This window comes from Rhamphochromis sp. 'chilingali' (genome assembly GCF_963969265.1).
Source record: "Rhamphochromis sp. 'chilingali' genome assembly, chromosome: 18".
NCBI lineage: Eukaryota > Metazoa > Chordata > Actinopteri > Cichliformes > Cichlidae > Rhamphochromis > Rhamphochromis sp. 'chilingali'.
Window position 1 is genome coordinate 20,188,187 of NC_137945.1, and position 16,672 is coordinate 20,204,858.

At 42.0% G+C, this 16,672-nt stretch overlaps 1 protein-coding gene across 1 annotated transcript in view; it reads right to left on the reverse strand.

Moving 5' to 3' along the window:
- cntnap2a (contactin associated protein 2a) overlaps window positions 1-16,672 on the reverse strand; it is a 405,242-nt gene that overhangs the window by 47,293 nt on the left and 341,277 nt on the right. Inside the window, exon 18 of the mRNA XM_080865727.1 lies at window positions 5,915-6,085. Coding sequence (XP_080721853.1) covers window positions 5,915-6,085 — 171 coding nt within the window. The remainder of the gene's footprint in view (window positions 1-5,914; window positions 6,086-16,672) is intronic.

Genomic DNA, 16,672 nt, shown 5'->3' on the forward strand with positions numbered 1-16,672 from the left:
TTAAATGAGAATAAGAAAGAAAAGTATTTCTTTGTGCCCCCCTCTCCCTGTTAATGCCCTACCTGGCCCCCTGGCAACACTTTGCTAGACCCGCCCCTGCACAGTTACCAGCTGTCAGCTACGTAGAAAAGGATCCTGGTGTTATTTGTCTCTCAGAAACAGTTCATAACATCAACTCATTCATGTCACCTAAAAGGTAAACCTGTTTCTCCATCACCTGTTCAGCTCTGATGATTCGGTAAGGACATCTCCTGGTTTCATCTTCATGTTTCCCTCTCACCAGATAACCAAACCATATCATGACCAGCATCTTTTTTGCAGCTGTGGCTCCAGCAAACATCAGCTGATACTAGAAATTAATATTAAATAAATTCTAACAACAGCTGATCAAGCTTAAAAGTGCTGCTGTTGTTTAGCGCGACATCCGCTGGTTTCCTCTTTCGGCGCAAAGTGAGCGATAAACAAACAAGAGAGCCGATCAGCTGATCACTGATCAGTTTTCATGATTGAAGTAGAAACGGGAGAGGGAGGGGGAGAATGAGAGAAGAAGAGGCAGCTGTGCAGCAAAGACACAGAATAACTCCAGCTTTGTGCCTTTTCCATTGTAGCTGAATTACGGGACAAACTGTTCCTTTTCACCTCAATAAGAAACGCGTAATATTTTCTCTGAATACCAGACGGGATGGTTGGCAACTCTAATAACTTATGAACAAAATAAAGTTCAACATCATTAACTTCATAGCACCATCCAGCTGTATAGAAACTCCGTCATGCTAGCTAGCACGCAGTACGGAAAAAGTCAGCACAACGAAAATAAACTCCACCTAAACTCGGTTTATATCTGACCCAGAGAGACTGCAGGTCATAACTTCTTACCTGAAGTTCAGTTCACACTTGGACCGGCGGCCGCCTCGGGTCTCTTTTCCTTCATCCACCTGCTGCCTCCACCACTTTCTAATGTTACTGAATCTGTGGAAGCTCCGCGATAGCCACCACATGAAGTAACGAGTAACGAGCCAATCTAAATCCCAGTAACGAGTAACGCGTTCCTGATTTTGGCATAATAACTAGTTACCGTGCTCGTTACCACAATAATAACGTAGTTACTGTAACGCGTTACTTAATAACGCGTTAGTCCCAACACTGATTATAACCAAGATTTAAAACTTTTTCCACTTTATCTTGTAATCCACAATAAAAGCCAGTGACAGAACTGATCTCTTGACCTGAATTTCCACCAGAGGAACCAGAATTTGTAATAAATTGAGCTTTGTTCAAACACAATTTGTCAAAAAGTTGCATCTTTTTCTTAGCAGTTCTGCAAGCATGAAAATAGGTTTTATTTAATCAATTAATTTATTTTAGTTTTTACTGTAAAAGATTTTATGATTGTTTTGGTTTTCTGGCCAGGCTTTTGTTCCACTGCAGAGAACAATATTCAGGGCATATGAAACATCTGCACTGTTCTGTTATGTCAGCAGCTTAATATGCTGAATTTGCCCAGCATGTCACAATGTGCAGGGGGAACATTTACCACTACACTAAACTTTCTTGTAATTTTTTTTTAAGCAGACTTAACGGATAGCTGTTCAGGCTTCTTGAAGGACAATTAAAGCTCTTCTTTGGATGTTGGCTTCTTTTTGTTTATTTTCTGTAAAAATGATCACTCACTGCCTCACTAACATTGAGGTCTGGGCTCTGGAGGACCAATTCAGAACTAATGTGTTGCATTCTATGTTTTTTTTCTATCAAGCAGTGGCAGTGTGTTTAGGCTCAATGACATACTGAAAAATGAAGCTGTTGCCAACCTGAAAAGACTTTTCTGCATTCATAATTGCATGAATTTTGGCTTAATCCCCTACAGCACAAGTTGAAATGGCTGAAATTGTTAGGATGCCTGGGTCGTCGACCCAGGGTTTTGAGTTTATTATATTATTTATGATTTCTAGTCTTTGGTTTCTTTGTTAGAGTTCTGTCTTATGGTTTATGTCTCTGTGCCTGCCCTGGTCCCACGTCTCTGTTCCCTCTGTTGTAGTGCCTGCCTGTGAGTCTGTGTCTGTAAGTTCAGTCTGTGTTATGTTTCCTGTTTTACTTTGAAAGTCCTTGTCTCGTGTAATTGCGTCTGGTTGTGCTTCCTTTGTGTCGTTAGGCCTGATTTTCCCCAGCTGTGTTTCCCTCCTGTTACTCATTCCCTGATTGCTCCCTCTGTGTATTTGAGCCCTGTGTTTCTCTGTGTCCGTGTTGTGATCTACCGTTTACTATGCTGTGTGCTTGCCTGAGTTTGGTTTTTGGAGTCTCAGTTTTGTTACCTTTTTTGAGTTCACGTCTGTCTCCGGAGTCTGCACTTTGGGTTCTTTTTCTGCCTGACCACAGCCGTCACATAACAGAAATGAAGCCCCAAACCATCACACTGTGTTTTACACGTGGTTGTACCTCAGAGAGAGGTACACCTAACTGTTGTACCTATTTGTTAAGGACATAACTGTTCATCTGGCATAGATAGTTCTTTTCAGGCCTGCCACTTCATCTTTTCTCTTCCATTTCTTCAGTCTCATCACATTTTCAGTACAAGCTACACACCATGCTGAGATGTGCCAAGTTTTTGGATAATAGCTTTTTGGGAATCACCTTGTTGTTACAAAAATACTATTTTATGCCTGTCAAACTGTGTTATCTTTGCCAATTTTTTATAGATCCAACTAAAGAAATGGGAACAAATTATGTTGTTTTTTTTTTTTTTTTCCTGCAACAGGCTGCTAGTAACAAAGGACAGGACAGAATTTAAAATTGGTTTTCTGTTAAGTTGTCTGTTGTTTGTAGACACAACAATGGTTCAGCCTTAAGGTTAGGGGCTTTTTTGTGCTTGAAGGAATTCACTGGCCAGTCTTAAGTGATTTAACTAACAAAAAATATTTTGCTGAAAATTATCATGTACAAGGACTGGACTGAAAATGAGTGAAAAAACAGCCAGCCAAGAAAACTTTTGAAAGCCCTTCAGGCAGCATGGTGGCACAGAGGCATCATGGTGGCACCCCGATTAGCACAGTTGAGTCACAGCAAGAAGGTCCTGAGTTTGATTCCACCACCTGGCCTTTCTGTGTGGAGTTTGCATGTTCTCCCCATGTTTGCGTGGGTTCTCCCTGCATACTCTGGCTTCCTCCCACAGTCCAAAGACATGCAGTTAGTAGGGGTAGATTAACTGGTAATTCTAAATTGCCTGTAGGTGTGAATGGTTTACTCTCTCTAAGTTTTAGCCCTGTGACAGACTGGCAACCTGTCCAGGGTATACCCTGCCTCTCGCCTTATGGTAGCTTGGATAGGCTCCAGCCCCCCCCGCGACCCTGACAAATATAAGCGGAAGAGAATGGATGGATGAAAACCTTTGAAAGGCCTTCAGAAAGCATCGAGAACTATGGCTCAAGACCACTTGAAAAACAAGAAAGTCTGGCTTTGAAGCAAAATATAACGAATGTTGACTCAGAACTTTTGCACAGTATCACAGATCTCAAATTCTTAAGCTTTTGATTTCACCCTCCAACTTTATAACAGCTAAAAATGTGTGTGTGTTTTATTTTAACACACCACATATATGACTGTGTGTGTTTGTGAATGGATTCTAAAACATGAGAAAGTCATACTTACACTCTCATAACACACACATATATATAGGGCCTTGAGGGTGGGCACGTTAACGGCGTCCAGTGGACGGTCTGTGTACTCAAACCTACCTCTGGCGCTGGTGCCCACCTCCCAATTTTAAATCCATGTAGACATTGAGGGTTCTTGGGAGTGGCCGTGCTAACACCTGCTGCTCTCTGGCAGCAGCACCATGCTCTCCCTTGTTTTAAATGCACTTTAGAACAACACGCAGCAACACTACACATGAGCGGGAGGAGGGAGGTATGGGGTCTTCACACATCCCCGTTCTCTGCTAGCCATTGGGGCGGGGGGGGCTGGGAGGAGATGTTAGCTGTCCGATTGGCCTCCCTGCTGCTGCGGAGCCTGGGACGGTCTGCTTGCCTCCACCCCGGGGGGAAGGGTAACATCTCTTGGGTCTGGGTTCTGTTTCCCCTTCTGGGGGCGAGGGTACCTGGACCCGGGGTATAGAGTATGTTTGGGGAGTGTGATTGTGTGTACATGTCCATTTATGTCAATCCTTACATTGGGTGAGTGCTGAGTGTTTGTATATGTGTGCATGAGGGTGGGAATGCATGTTTGTGTCTGTGTGTGCCTGTTTGTCTGTGTCTATATGTCAGGTCGGATCTTAGACTCCACCTCTCTGGGAACTCCCAGGCCCTCCAAGGCCTATCTCCCCTCACCACACTCCCTGCCGGTGACTGATGCCCTTAGGGGTCGGTGCATTGGTGGTTCTTGGTGTCCGGGGCTGGGCACTCAGGTATGTACCGGCTCACTCCCAGTGGCTACCTGGCGGGGCCTGGTGCCTGTTGCTCGGTCAGGCCTCCTCCGGGGTGCGGGGGGCCCTCGGGCCTCCGGCCTCTGGGCCTGCTGCTCTGTTCACTCTGGCACAGCTGGCTGCCGGCAGAGCCGGCGGGCACGCCGGTGCAGCCCCCTCTAGCTTCTGCTCGGTGGCTACTGGGTGACGCCTCGTCTGGGGAGCCTCAGCCCTTCCCATGAGGGTGGCACGGATGCCCCTCCGGTGGTCCTCTTTGGGCTCTCGTGCTCTGGGAGCCTCTGGATGTTTGGGGCCTGGATCTCCTCCATGCCTGCTTCATGCCCTGGGGGACGGGGCTATGGCTCTCTACACCCTCTAGCAGACCATTACATGTGGAAACCATTTGAATACAAGCGCGCTGATCCACACAGGTGTGCACACGGGTGTTCACTGCTCATAGACTTAAATTACACCTTTCTTGGCTGCTACTTCAAAGCACATTGTGCGCTGTCTGTCCTGCGTGCTGCACAACAACATTGAATATTCAGTATTTACTGCTGTTTACACTTAGCTAGATTAATGCGATGGTGTTGTGTTTAGTATGTTGCTTTGTTTTGTTTTTTTTGCTTGTTTTCTATTCTTCTCTCAACAGGTGATCCAGGAGATTTTTTTTCTCCCCCCCCCCCTTTCTCACTGTCCCTCTCCCCTTCTGTTTTTCTTTTCCTTCCTCTTTCTTTCTCCCTTTCCTATCCCTCACTCATGTCTGTCCCGTCTGTAACATCTGAAAATAAAATATAATAAACAATAAAGACAAAAGGTCGACCAAATGGACCAATACGGTAATGCCACGATGATCCATTTGGCAAAGTAAATCCATTGGGTATCCTTGTTGGTCTTCAGACAACAATTCTGATGGCTAAAGAACCAAATGGGACAGGCAAAAAAAAAAAAAAGAAAAGAAAAGAAAGTCATACTGGTGCAAAGCTTTTGTATATCTGTGTGATAGTAAACACTGAACACTGAAGTAAATAGAATTTGCCCATTGTAAGTGGGTGTATGATTGTGTGTTTCAAAAGGCTGTAAGGGCTCTGCTTCTATTTGTGAAAAATGTATTGAATAAAAGAGAGAGACAGACACATTGTGTTTGTGTATGTGTGTGAGAGAGCTTGTGTTGTGTCATCCCTGAAAATGGCTGATTTGGTTAAACAGAGGATCATAATGGACATAATTATTGCACACACCAATTACCTTAAATAAATGATTGCTCTCTCATGCAATCACACAAAGCGTGTGCTGTAATCAGGCAGGTAAATGACTGTTGCTCGAGTGTGCGCCTGCATTAGCCTTTGTGCCTATGTGTGTGTGTGTGCGTGACAGGTTACACCCGACATTATCAGACGGACTGCTGGAATAAATCTCACACTAGGGTAGAGAAAAAGGCAGGGTAAGAGAGGGAAAAAGTGAGATAAAGACAGAGGAATGGCTCTTGTGCACACACCGAATCATTCAAAACAATCTTACATTTGAGCTCCAAGCGAATGAAGTCAGTGTTGCCCAAGTTTTCCAGAAAGACGCCATAGGCCGCGCTTGTCTTGAAATAGAAGGAGATGTCAGCGCTGGTCTCACCATGAAAGGTGGCAAAGTGCAGGTAGGATGATGGAGTCGTGAACGATGCTGCATTCCAGTAGTTATCTGTGGAAAAAAGGATAAGAAAAGAAAAATCAAAACTCCGAACCAAGCCATTCCACATATCTGCAACACCTGCTCCATTAGCACTGTACCAAACATCATATTCCATCCTCATCTGATAAGCTGTTGAATAAATCCACGGTAGAAATTACTTCATTTCAAATAGAGCCATTTTCATTTTGTTCAGGAGCAATCAATCTATTCTGGATAGAATATTGTTATATAGTTATGTCATGTCTATTGGTTAATGTGGCTCATTTTGATATTTCCTCAATAAAAAAAAAATTCTTAACTCAAAAGTCTATTTCTGCAAGTTTTGGACAGAAAGTAGACAGTAATTTCCTGCATGTTTAATCACATGCAGCAGAAAGTTGATCCTATCAAAACAGCAGAAAGAGACAAGTTTGTATCTCCAAAACGAGAAGCTGAAAAGGGCAACAAGGGTACATGGACAAAATGTGGGATTTTTGATAACTTCACTAATGACTTTTGAATGAAGGGAGAGCAGGGCCAGCTAATGAAGACAAAGTAGCAGCACGCTAAACAGCTGCTGATGAATTATCAGACTGTGGTTGATGAAGTGACTTCTCTCCTGTCTTCCCTCCTCTCACCGTGTCTCTGTCTTGCTCCTATCACTCAAGAAGGATGAAGAGTATTATTGGGGGGAGAGAAGAAGAAGAAGGAGGAGGAGGAGCAGTCGGAGTAGAAGAGGAGTGGAGAAGACAGCTGAGAAGTGGAAATCAGACAGGCATAGGTCAGAGAATGGAATATTGAAGAGGAGATGGAAAAATAGGACAGGGCCCGGTGTGGGGTGTGGGGGGGGGGGGGGGGGGGGGGGCATATGAGGGGCAAGTGGAGGAAGTGAAGGCTAATGTGTTATCAGCGGTGTGATATCTCTTTTATGCCTCAGAGGATTGGCCTAAGACCCTTCACTCTAACCTGGGGAAATAGGAACAGCTGTGCACAGGAGAGAAACATGACAACATGCACCTGAGTATGGCTGCTACTGATGATTAATTTAACTCTTATTCTAATCTGACACTGTCTACCTCTGAGTCTTAAAGACTGTAAAAATACTGATCCCAAGATGACACCTTCAATGAAAAAAAGACAAGACTGCACTCTTTAGATAAATTAACAGTTCCATTAACGATTTACAGTTGCCAAATTGTCAGCTTGTACCCATTTTAAGAGTCCAAGTGCATTCCCACTGTGTTTTTTGTGTCACCTATGTATGCACCAACACCCGTGCATCTTTTTGCGTCCGTGTCTGTCTCCTGGACCAGTGTGATAAGCAACATTCTGTCACCAGGGGCAAGGGTAGATAGCAGCGAAGCACACACATGCACACGCCCATTCCCCCACATACACAGACAACCACCCACTGATGCTGTCGTTGCGATTATTGCGTTTGAAGTTGGGTTATGGTTCACTTCTCCATGGGAGGCACAGCCAATTACTGAACAGGGTTAATTCAGGACTAAACAGGGGGATTCCTGCAGAGGCAAAGGAAACAAATAACATCGTGTTTACTGTGATGCTGAGTCATACATGAAAGACTCAAGGGCTGCAGAAGTGATTAAAAAAATATACGATCACTGGTTTGTGGCAGTTTAAACTAGAATGAGAATCTATAGGAAATTAAAAGTGGAGCAGATTGATACACCGATACATAAAAATTACCTTCATTTTCTTTTGTGTGCGTTACATCAATAAAAAACAACCCTTAAAGTACAAACACACACACATAAAATAACCCCAACACAAATACACAGATAACATGAAAGTTTCATGCCCTCTGATATTTATTGGTATGCGCTGAATGAGACCACGAGAGCTTCGAGCAAGAGAGTAAAAAAGAAGACTTGCAACGATACAGGAGCAAGAAGGACACTGGGATAAAGAAATACAGCTTGGAGACAACTTTTCTTTTTGAAGGAGGGAGAGGAAACAGCAGGAAAAGAGAGAAGTGGGAGGTTGGAGAAATTGTTCAAAAGGGATCCAAAGCGTGAGAACCAACAGAAGACCGGGGAAAAAAAATTAGGCGGTTGACAGAGTGTCGGAGAGAAAACAGTGTTAGAGGAATAAAGACAGAAGCCAAAGCATAAACCTCGGATTGCCCTTGTGCCAGATTCACAGATGCAACTGGTTGGCTAGGCAGTATGGCACATTTATCACTCCCATATTGAAATGTTTATCAAACAACTGCTTCACAAACTGATCCAGCAAATAAATGTCTTTTCTGACTAAGACATGGCAAACACTAGGCTATCCATCCGTAATGCCTGATATGCGATGTTTGAAGGCAGGGCCACATGTTTATTGATCAAGGTTCTGTCAAGGGAGTTTTATATGAACGGCCATATGCCACAGCAAGCAGGACAACACCGGCGGGCTCAGACAGACGGGTCAGTCGTGTGTCAACTCTTGTCTGCAATCATCCGTTTTTCTTTTATGCACTGTGTGTAGAAAACCTACAGCAAGACCTGAATCAATGAATAGTGAAGGGCGCTTCCAAGATAGGCTATTTTCAAATGAAATCTGAAGAGGTTTTCTTGACAAGAGTTTTTTTTTTTTTCTGTTTAATTGGCACTCAAGGTAATACCAAAGAAGAAATTCTCATCGTGTTCTCTCTTCTTTTCCTAGATGCCCTTGGTCATACTGTCTGGTGTATTGTGGGTCTTAGTCAAGATTATCTCAGATATACTTTAAGTTAATTTGTAGCCACTGGCCTTCTCCCTTCTGTGTTTGCTTGTGACCTCGCATTCTGGTGTGGCTAATATTAAAACACAATTAAAAAAACCTCGCCATGAAAACAAGAAAAGAGGACTACATATAGGACGTAAAATATTGGTGAAAAACAGCAGCATGTCCATGATGAGATGAGAACCATCATCTTTAGCAGCCTGTAGAAATCCACATCCCCTCTGTGCCCACCAGCCACATACTGATCAAGGATATTCCAGTGCAGGGATGTCAAACTCATTTCACATCACGGGCAACATACAGCCCACTTTGATCCTATGTGGGCCGGACTAGTGAATCTCCCCTCTAACTATACATGTAATCAATGAGATATCTTAATATAAGAAAAAGAAGCACAATTTCCACAGTACATCTCACTTTTTGTACAAAATAAATACATGCTGTTGTAAATGAAAGAAATCTGTCAGCATGACTCTTTGGGCTTACATCGTAACAAGTAAATGTATAAAATACAGAAATTTACAACTTAATTATTTAGTGTAATATGAGTGGACATGGGAGAGGTTATTATCACTCGTAAAAGCTGTAAAACGTTTGAAAATACAGTTAAAAGTAAAACCTTTGTGTCCGGGTCTTATATTTGACACTCCTGTTCTAGTGCCTTTGAATTTTTTTTGTCAATTAATTAAAATCAGGTAAACTTTCAGATAATCATCACAGATAAAATTTTGATGATTTTGGCTTATATACAGCTCTTAGTTTTAAATGCGATAGTGAAAGATCAACTACAAGAAAAGGATTTGCAGTACAGATTTTTTCTAACTTCTTGTCTGGTTATGTTTTATTTTTTATACTAAATTCTTGGTTGGGGTTACTTTAACAAGATGTGGCATGGAAGTGACCACTTTGTGGTAGTGCAGAGGTGTTGTTGAAGCCCAGGTTGTTTAGTAGTGGTCTTCAGCTCATCATACTCGGGTATTTCTAGTTCGCCTCTTGTGAATCACCCACAGTTTCTCTGTATTTTTCAGGTCAGGCGAGTTGGCTGGCCATTCAAGCGCAGTAATGATACGGTTAGCAAACCATTTGGCAGCAGTTTTGGCTCTGTGAGCAGGTGCTAAGCTAAGTTTGTCAGCAGATGGAAGCAGGAAGTGCTCTCCTGGTTGATGTTGCATTGACTTTGGACTCACAAAAAACAGAACAAATCACCCGGCACCAACAGCAGCAGATGACATGGCATCCCGGATCATCATGGAACCTTCATGCTGGACCTCAAACACACTAGATTTTATGCCTCCTTACTCTTCTCCCAGACTCCAGAACCCATCTCAATCCTCTCAAGGCTGCATTCATTCCTGTTGCTTGTGCAACTTTGACACAGCACTCTGTGAACAGCCAGTGTTTTGAGCAAAAACCCTGTGTTTTGAAGGTTGTCAGGAGAGATCTGCAGTGTTCCCCATGATTGTAGTTACACTTCTTTAACTGTCATACACAAAGTGAAAATAAAATACTGAGATTGAGCTTTAAGCCATAACCATCAAATTAAAAAAAGAAGAAGTTTTTATAATTCATTTTACATGTGAGAAATACAGAATTATAAAAACTTTAATTTAGATAAAAATTTGTGATGTACTACACAACACGATTCAATCTGATGTCTGGCTTTGTAACTTTTATGCTCTGAGTTATAAAATAATTGACACATTCACTGACGGTCAGTTATGTAATCAGGTGATGTAAAAATCTTTGTTGGTAAAAATGTTGTGTTTGAGGCAGATGGTGGAGATTCTACTCAATTCAACCAATTACAAGTAGTTTTGGTGACTAACAGGTCCCAGAGGTTGAGTGTGCCATACCCCCAATCTCTGCTTGACCAGTTTCAATCATAAGGCGGTTGTGCAGGTCACCTGGTGGGAGTCAACCTGTCTCTGTACAATCGGGGTCCACAAGAACTATTTTGGAGTTAATTCACCATCCTGTAGTAGCTGTGTCTATCTAGGCAATGATGTTCTGTACAATATTATGTAAGCTGTACCATAATTTAATTAAAGACAGAAAGACAGAGTTTTATTCTTCATAGAAGGGCTAGTGCTTGAGACAAAGTTTTGGAGACAAAAGTTGGGTGTGAGTCTAGTTTGCTGCTCAGCCTAATTTATGGACAGGGAGAAGCAGAATGAAAAATTCTGTTTCAAATCTAAATTCTGGCTGGACTGACTGTAAGTAGTGAATATGAATTTCTGTGTAGACGGCTACAGATTTCAAACAGACAGCAAAAGATCTATGATTTTTGCGATAACAGTTAATCACTGTATTATCACAATCAGGTCTCATATAATCGCCAAATTGACCCTTTTCAATTGGTAACAATGGAAAACTGATAGCAGTATTTTTGCTCTTTTGACAAAACAAGTCACCTGGAGGTCGGCAGCTGACTGTGCACGGTTGCACACCCAGTCTCCATCTTTGAAGCAACCATTTCAAAATCAACAGGGCTGCAAGTTTTGCAGTTTTGGTCATGCCAACGCCTCCAACCACTGTTTTCCATAGTGTGAGAGGAGCACAAACCACTGATTCTGGTTTTGGATTAGTGTGTGTGTAGCTTGTGACATTTAAACTAACAACACATCTTCTTTTTTGCTCTATTTGATATAGACACACTGAGGAAAAGACAGGAAAGCGGGGGAAGACATGCAGGTTGGACTCGAACCTGGGCCGGCCGCTCTCAGCCGTATGACATGTGGTCACCTGCTCAGCGCACTGAGCCAGATCGGCACCAAAGTGTGTGTCTTCTTGACTTATATTCGTATTAAAGAGGAACTGAGATCTGTCTGTAGGCTAAACTGTTGCTCAACATTTTCTGTTTGCATCTAATGAAACGGTTTCCCATTTAGTACGTTCATGTTGTGCACTTTGATCTATATGAAGTCTTTATCTGAAATAGATAAAAGCAGCAGTTGACCTCTACGTTAGCCCGCACGGAGAACCGTAAAAAAAAAAATCAAAGTTCACTGAGCTGTAGATGCTGACTTGATATGAGATGCAGCATAAGGTGAAGTTTGGGTCTGGAAGCCAACTAGATGATTCATCTGTCTGTGCTTGACCAGATGGGTTATATGCCAATACCAACAGATGGTAAGGATGACTGACTGCCCCGTCTCAGGTCATTAACGCGTACACTTTCAGGCACACACACACAATCACGCATATAAAATGCAGTACATGTACATACTCATTAGAAATACAAATAATGTACACTCACTGCTGGAGGGCAAAGCAGACAACACAGATGACAGCGCACCGCTGCAGTAACAGCTGGGCCTCACACGTGTCCTGCTGTATGCGTGAACACGGTGATGCTTTTCCACTGTAAATTCGTAACATTTAGGATTTCAGTACGGTGGCCCTGAGAGGCCAAACAGACTGCCATTTAAGAAAACACCAGCAATAAGAAAAACGATGCAAAAGCACACAAAACACTATGGAAATAGGAAAAACGACAACTGAAATAGGAAAAAAGAGAGTTCCAAAAGCACAAGGATAGTGTTTCTGGGGAGACAATAACCCGACAGACCAGCTGCAGGAACCAAAATATGCTAACAATTGCGCTGGGAGACACTTAAAAGAAGTGGAGGCTCTATCGGTTTTGTGAGGAAAGAAAAGATGAGAGGTAAGTGTGTTAGCCTAACAATGAGCCTAAAAATTCGTCATCAGTATTATATGAATCATGATAAAACACAACTAGCATGTTTTGGGTTCCTGCAACTGGTCCGTCGGGTTATTGTCTCCCCAGAAACACTTCCCTTGTGCTTTTTGAAATCTCTTTTTTTTCCTATTTCTGTGTTTTTTCCCCTTGTTTTAAGATGCAGTCCGTTTGGCCCCTCAGGGCCACCGTATTTCAGGGTACAAGCACCTATTCCTCAAGTTCTCAGAGCAAACTCATAGTTTGCCATCTAATTTAACTTTTCCACTTGCTACTTATTGCGACATATACTTCAGGTAAAGCTGTTGAGAGATTTTTCATTAAAGGACTAAGAATAGGCTCATTTAACAAGGAAAGCAAAGCCACCTATCTTCGAAGGTCACACTTCTGAGTTGTCCCTAAGGGCACGTCTAAGATATTAATGTTTAAAACACTTGAACCTATATACAGCTCTGCAGAATGTTAAAGAGTGGCACACCAAGCATATATCTCTTCATCGCTCATTTTTTTCTCTCCCATTTCCACTGAGACCTGTATTTCATCTCATTTGTATAATTGAGCCGTCTGTGGCACGCAATTTTATGGTCTATGTGCTGTATATTCATGCTAAATGTAGCATTTGAATCTTCAGGTAATTAGTTTGTGTCTGTCATTTGAGACCTGCAAAGCCTTTGTCAGTCTCACTCTGTAATTAAGTTTTTTGTCATACATTTTCAGCATAAACTTTCAGTGCTCAGAGGTATATAAATGGCGAAGCAGTCTGGAGGGAGGTTGAAAAAAGAATAATTTCATTCTTTGTTTTCTTCCAAATAACGTCCATAAATCATCATTCCAATGTTGTTTGTAAATTTGCTAAAACCAGAAATACAAAAAGAATTCTAATGGCAGTGCTTTGGGTGCAAGAGTCGACAAAGCTGGACAAAAAGCTGTAATTCTTTAATGCCTCCTAGGCTTCTTCAGGTTTACCTCATCTTTTAATGAGAGACCAGAGAACAGATAACATTCTTGCCAAAAGCTCCGTCACACTTGAGGATAACTAAGATGGCAGCCTCCTTGCAAATAGGAAAATTGGTGATTGCATTGAAATTTAGTGCGCGACACCCTCGACCTCCTGATGATTGGCAGGAGGCAACCTGTCTTCAAACCCTGTGGTTCGACTAACACTGAGTAATCGGTCTCAGACATATTGGTGAAGGTTTGCAAATAATCACTAATTTAGAAATGCCGACAAATTCCCAGCATGTTGCAATCTGATTGAGTCAGTGTCTCTTTGCATCTCAGCAGGTTTCCAACTTGTTACATTCTGGTTATATTTCTATATAAAAGCAAAGGTTAAACTGGTATCCTGCAGAAAGTGTGGAGAAATTTCTGAATTTCTGCCAATATTTGTATGAAATCACGGGATGTTTAAGGTTATCATTTATTTGATCAAGACAGCAACAAACTTTACATAAAATTTTACTGTGCATTGATATACAGGGGTTTGCTGCCAAAGTAATAACGGGGAATGAAAGTACAGAATATCCCAGCAGTAAAGTGTAGACATTAAGTCCATAAGTTGTGTATGAACCTTCAATAACATTTTTCTGTTGAGCTTAAGTTATGGACAAGGAGAGGCAGAATGAGAATGCTTTGGAGCCTGGAATGGGGAGGCGTATATAAAATCATACAATCTGAATAAAACAAAGTTCAAAGTGCTGACTGGGACGAATAATGTTATTTGCAATGAACTGAGAAAGCAGTTAGGCCCCTTCACTTTTTCTCAATATACTGGGCTGTGAAATGGTTTTTAATGGCTGTAAATTTGATTAAAAATTTAAAAAGTGCACCCTGCTTTGGCACTCAAAATTGTCTGCCTGATGGAAACACATGAACAGATATTTCACTCAGTTTCAAACGTTGATTGGCCTCAGTTACCGATGCCTTGGCACACGAACAGTGAAGAATGGTGACGAAGCCCTTAATTAATTTTGAACTATAATAGTGTGTGTGTGTGTGTGTGTGTAAGCTTTCATTTGTGGTCAGTCATGAGGCCAAGCGTGTCTCACAGCAGGTGCGTGAGATCATAACAGCAGAATACATATGCTGCTGTGCTTCACTTGCTATCTTTTATTTTAATTTCCATCTATTAAAATGTCCAAACCCTTTTAACATCAATAAATGGAACTAATTTCTCTCTGTCTCCCTGTGACTGTATAGGCTGCCATTAAACTAGCCGTGGAAATGGGCTTCATTAATGCCAGAGCTAACACACACACACAAGCAGAGAGAGAGAGAGAGAGAGAGACAAAGTCCACTCTAACTTGCTCCTGTGCGTACCACAAAAAAAAAGAGAAGAAACAAACGCACACACAAAAGTGTGTCTTTGTGCTTCCACACAGACACACAAGTACCTCCTTGCTAAAACTTTTCCTGACTGCTCAAGACATTAGTCATTTGCCTATGAAAACCCATTATATGGCAGCCAATCATCATTGCTCTTACTGAGACATAGCTCCATGCACAGTATGAGAAGCATCAATCATATGCGCGGGACCTATTCACGTGTGAAATTTTTAATATACATTTAATATGCCTTAATGGGCCAATGTATAATGTATGCTCCATGTTCCAGTGTCTTGGCCGGCACTATGGCAAACATACCTCAAAGTCATCTTCATTGTAAAGGTTGTTAATTTGGTCACTCAATATAAAAGAAGATGTCTCACTTTGTCTTGCGCCCACAAAGACACATGCGGTGATAACAAGGAAGACAAAGAAATACTGCGCCGTCCAAGTGACAGAAGAATCCATCTTTATTAATTGTGTTTGCCACACTTTCAGACCCCCACACACAAACAGATGTGATGTCATGGGTCATTAAATCATGGTTTGTTTGTATGTTGGCAGCTCGGCGATGAAGGGACATTAGTGACTGGCACCGGGTTGTTGATGAAGGGACCATAATGGGTGTGACACCAGGGAGAAAGAAGGGCAGGTGTTCTGTCATGTTCTGCACCCTCGACAGAACCAGGCCACTTCCTGTCTGCCGGAGGACGGGCTGTTAGAGATAAAAATGACAGCGAAATATCCAGTGCGTGATGTTTAACTGTGGCATACTTGATATCTGTGGTATACTTGGCTAAATTCCTTTGTAGTTTTAAATCCAGCACTATCTTTATGAACAATGCCAGGCATCCTCTGCACACGGCCATAAACAATCAGAAGAGTCTGTTCAGTGACAGGTTGCTTCTCCCCAAGACAAGAACTAACAGACTTAAAAACTCCTTTGTCCCACACGCCATCAAACTGTTTAACTCCTCTCTGGAGGGGAGAGGGAGGGGAAACAGGAGGACAAAGGAGGGGGGAACAACTAAGCTGTAGTGCCTCTTCACCTCACTGTAAAATACCTTGTGCAATACTTTTTGTAAATAGTCAACAGTGCAATAGACTCAATACTTGAAATGTGCAATTCACTTGTATTTTTATTTTTTATTCCTATTTATTCTATTTATCCCCTTTGTATATTTTATTTATATTTGTCTCTGTATTTTCGGTCGTTGCTGTGCTTTTTGGAAGTCGAATTCCCCAGAGGAACCCACCCGAGGGATTAATAAAGTTCTATCTTATCTTATCTCTAAAGCACAGCCCGCTGAGATAGCATAGCTCCATTCTTTTATTTCCTTTAGTTTGAAAAATGAGCAGTCAATAGAGAGTTTATGAAGAATTATTAGTGCAATGATCATGCCGTCTTGCACTATAGATTAAATCCATTTTTACTTTTCCTCTCTAAAGGATATTATTTGCCCCAAAACCACTTTGGTGCTTTGTTACATTACAGCACAGATACCAATATTAGTTTCCTTTCTTAGTATGTTAATGTATTTTTCCTTAGGCGACAGAAAAAAAAAAAAGGGAAGTTGGAAGTGACAGAAGCAATCTCTCAGATATAACATAATTGAGGAGGAGATTGCAAAGAAAAGCGTCTGGACTTCTTTAAGTTGCTTGAAAAGGTTTCACCTCTCATCCGAGAGTCTTCTTCAGTTCTAAGGTCAAATGGTGGAGAGTCCCAGATTTAAACCCCGTGGGAGTTTCCCCCCACAGAGGGACAAAAGGACCCCCTGATGATCCTCTAATCGCCTGAGCCAAGGTGTGAAACTGGGTGTGGGTCCCAATCAGCCAGGGTTTCGGGTGAGTTCATTGTGAAA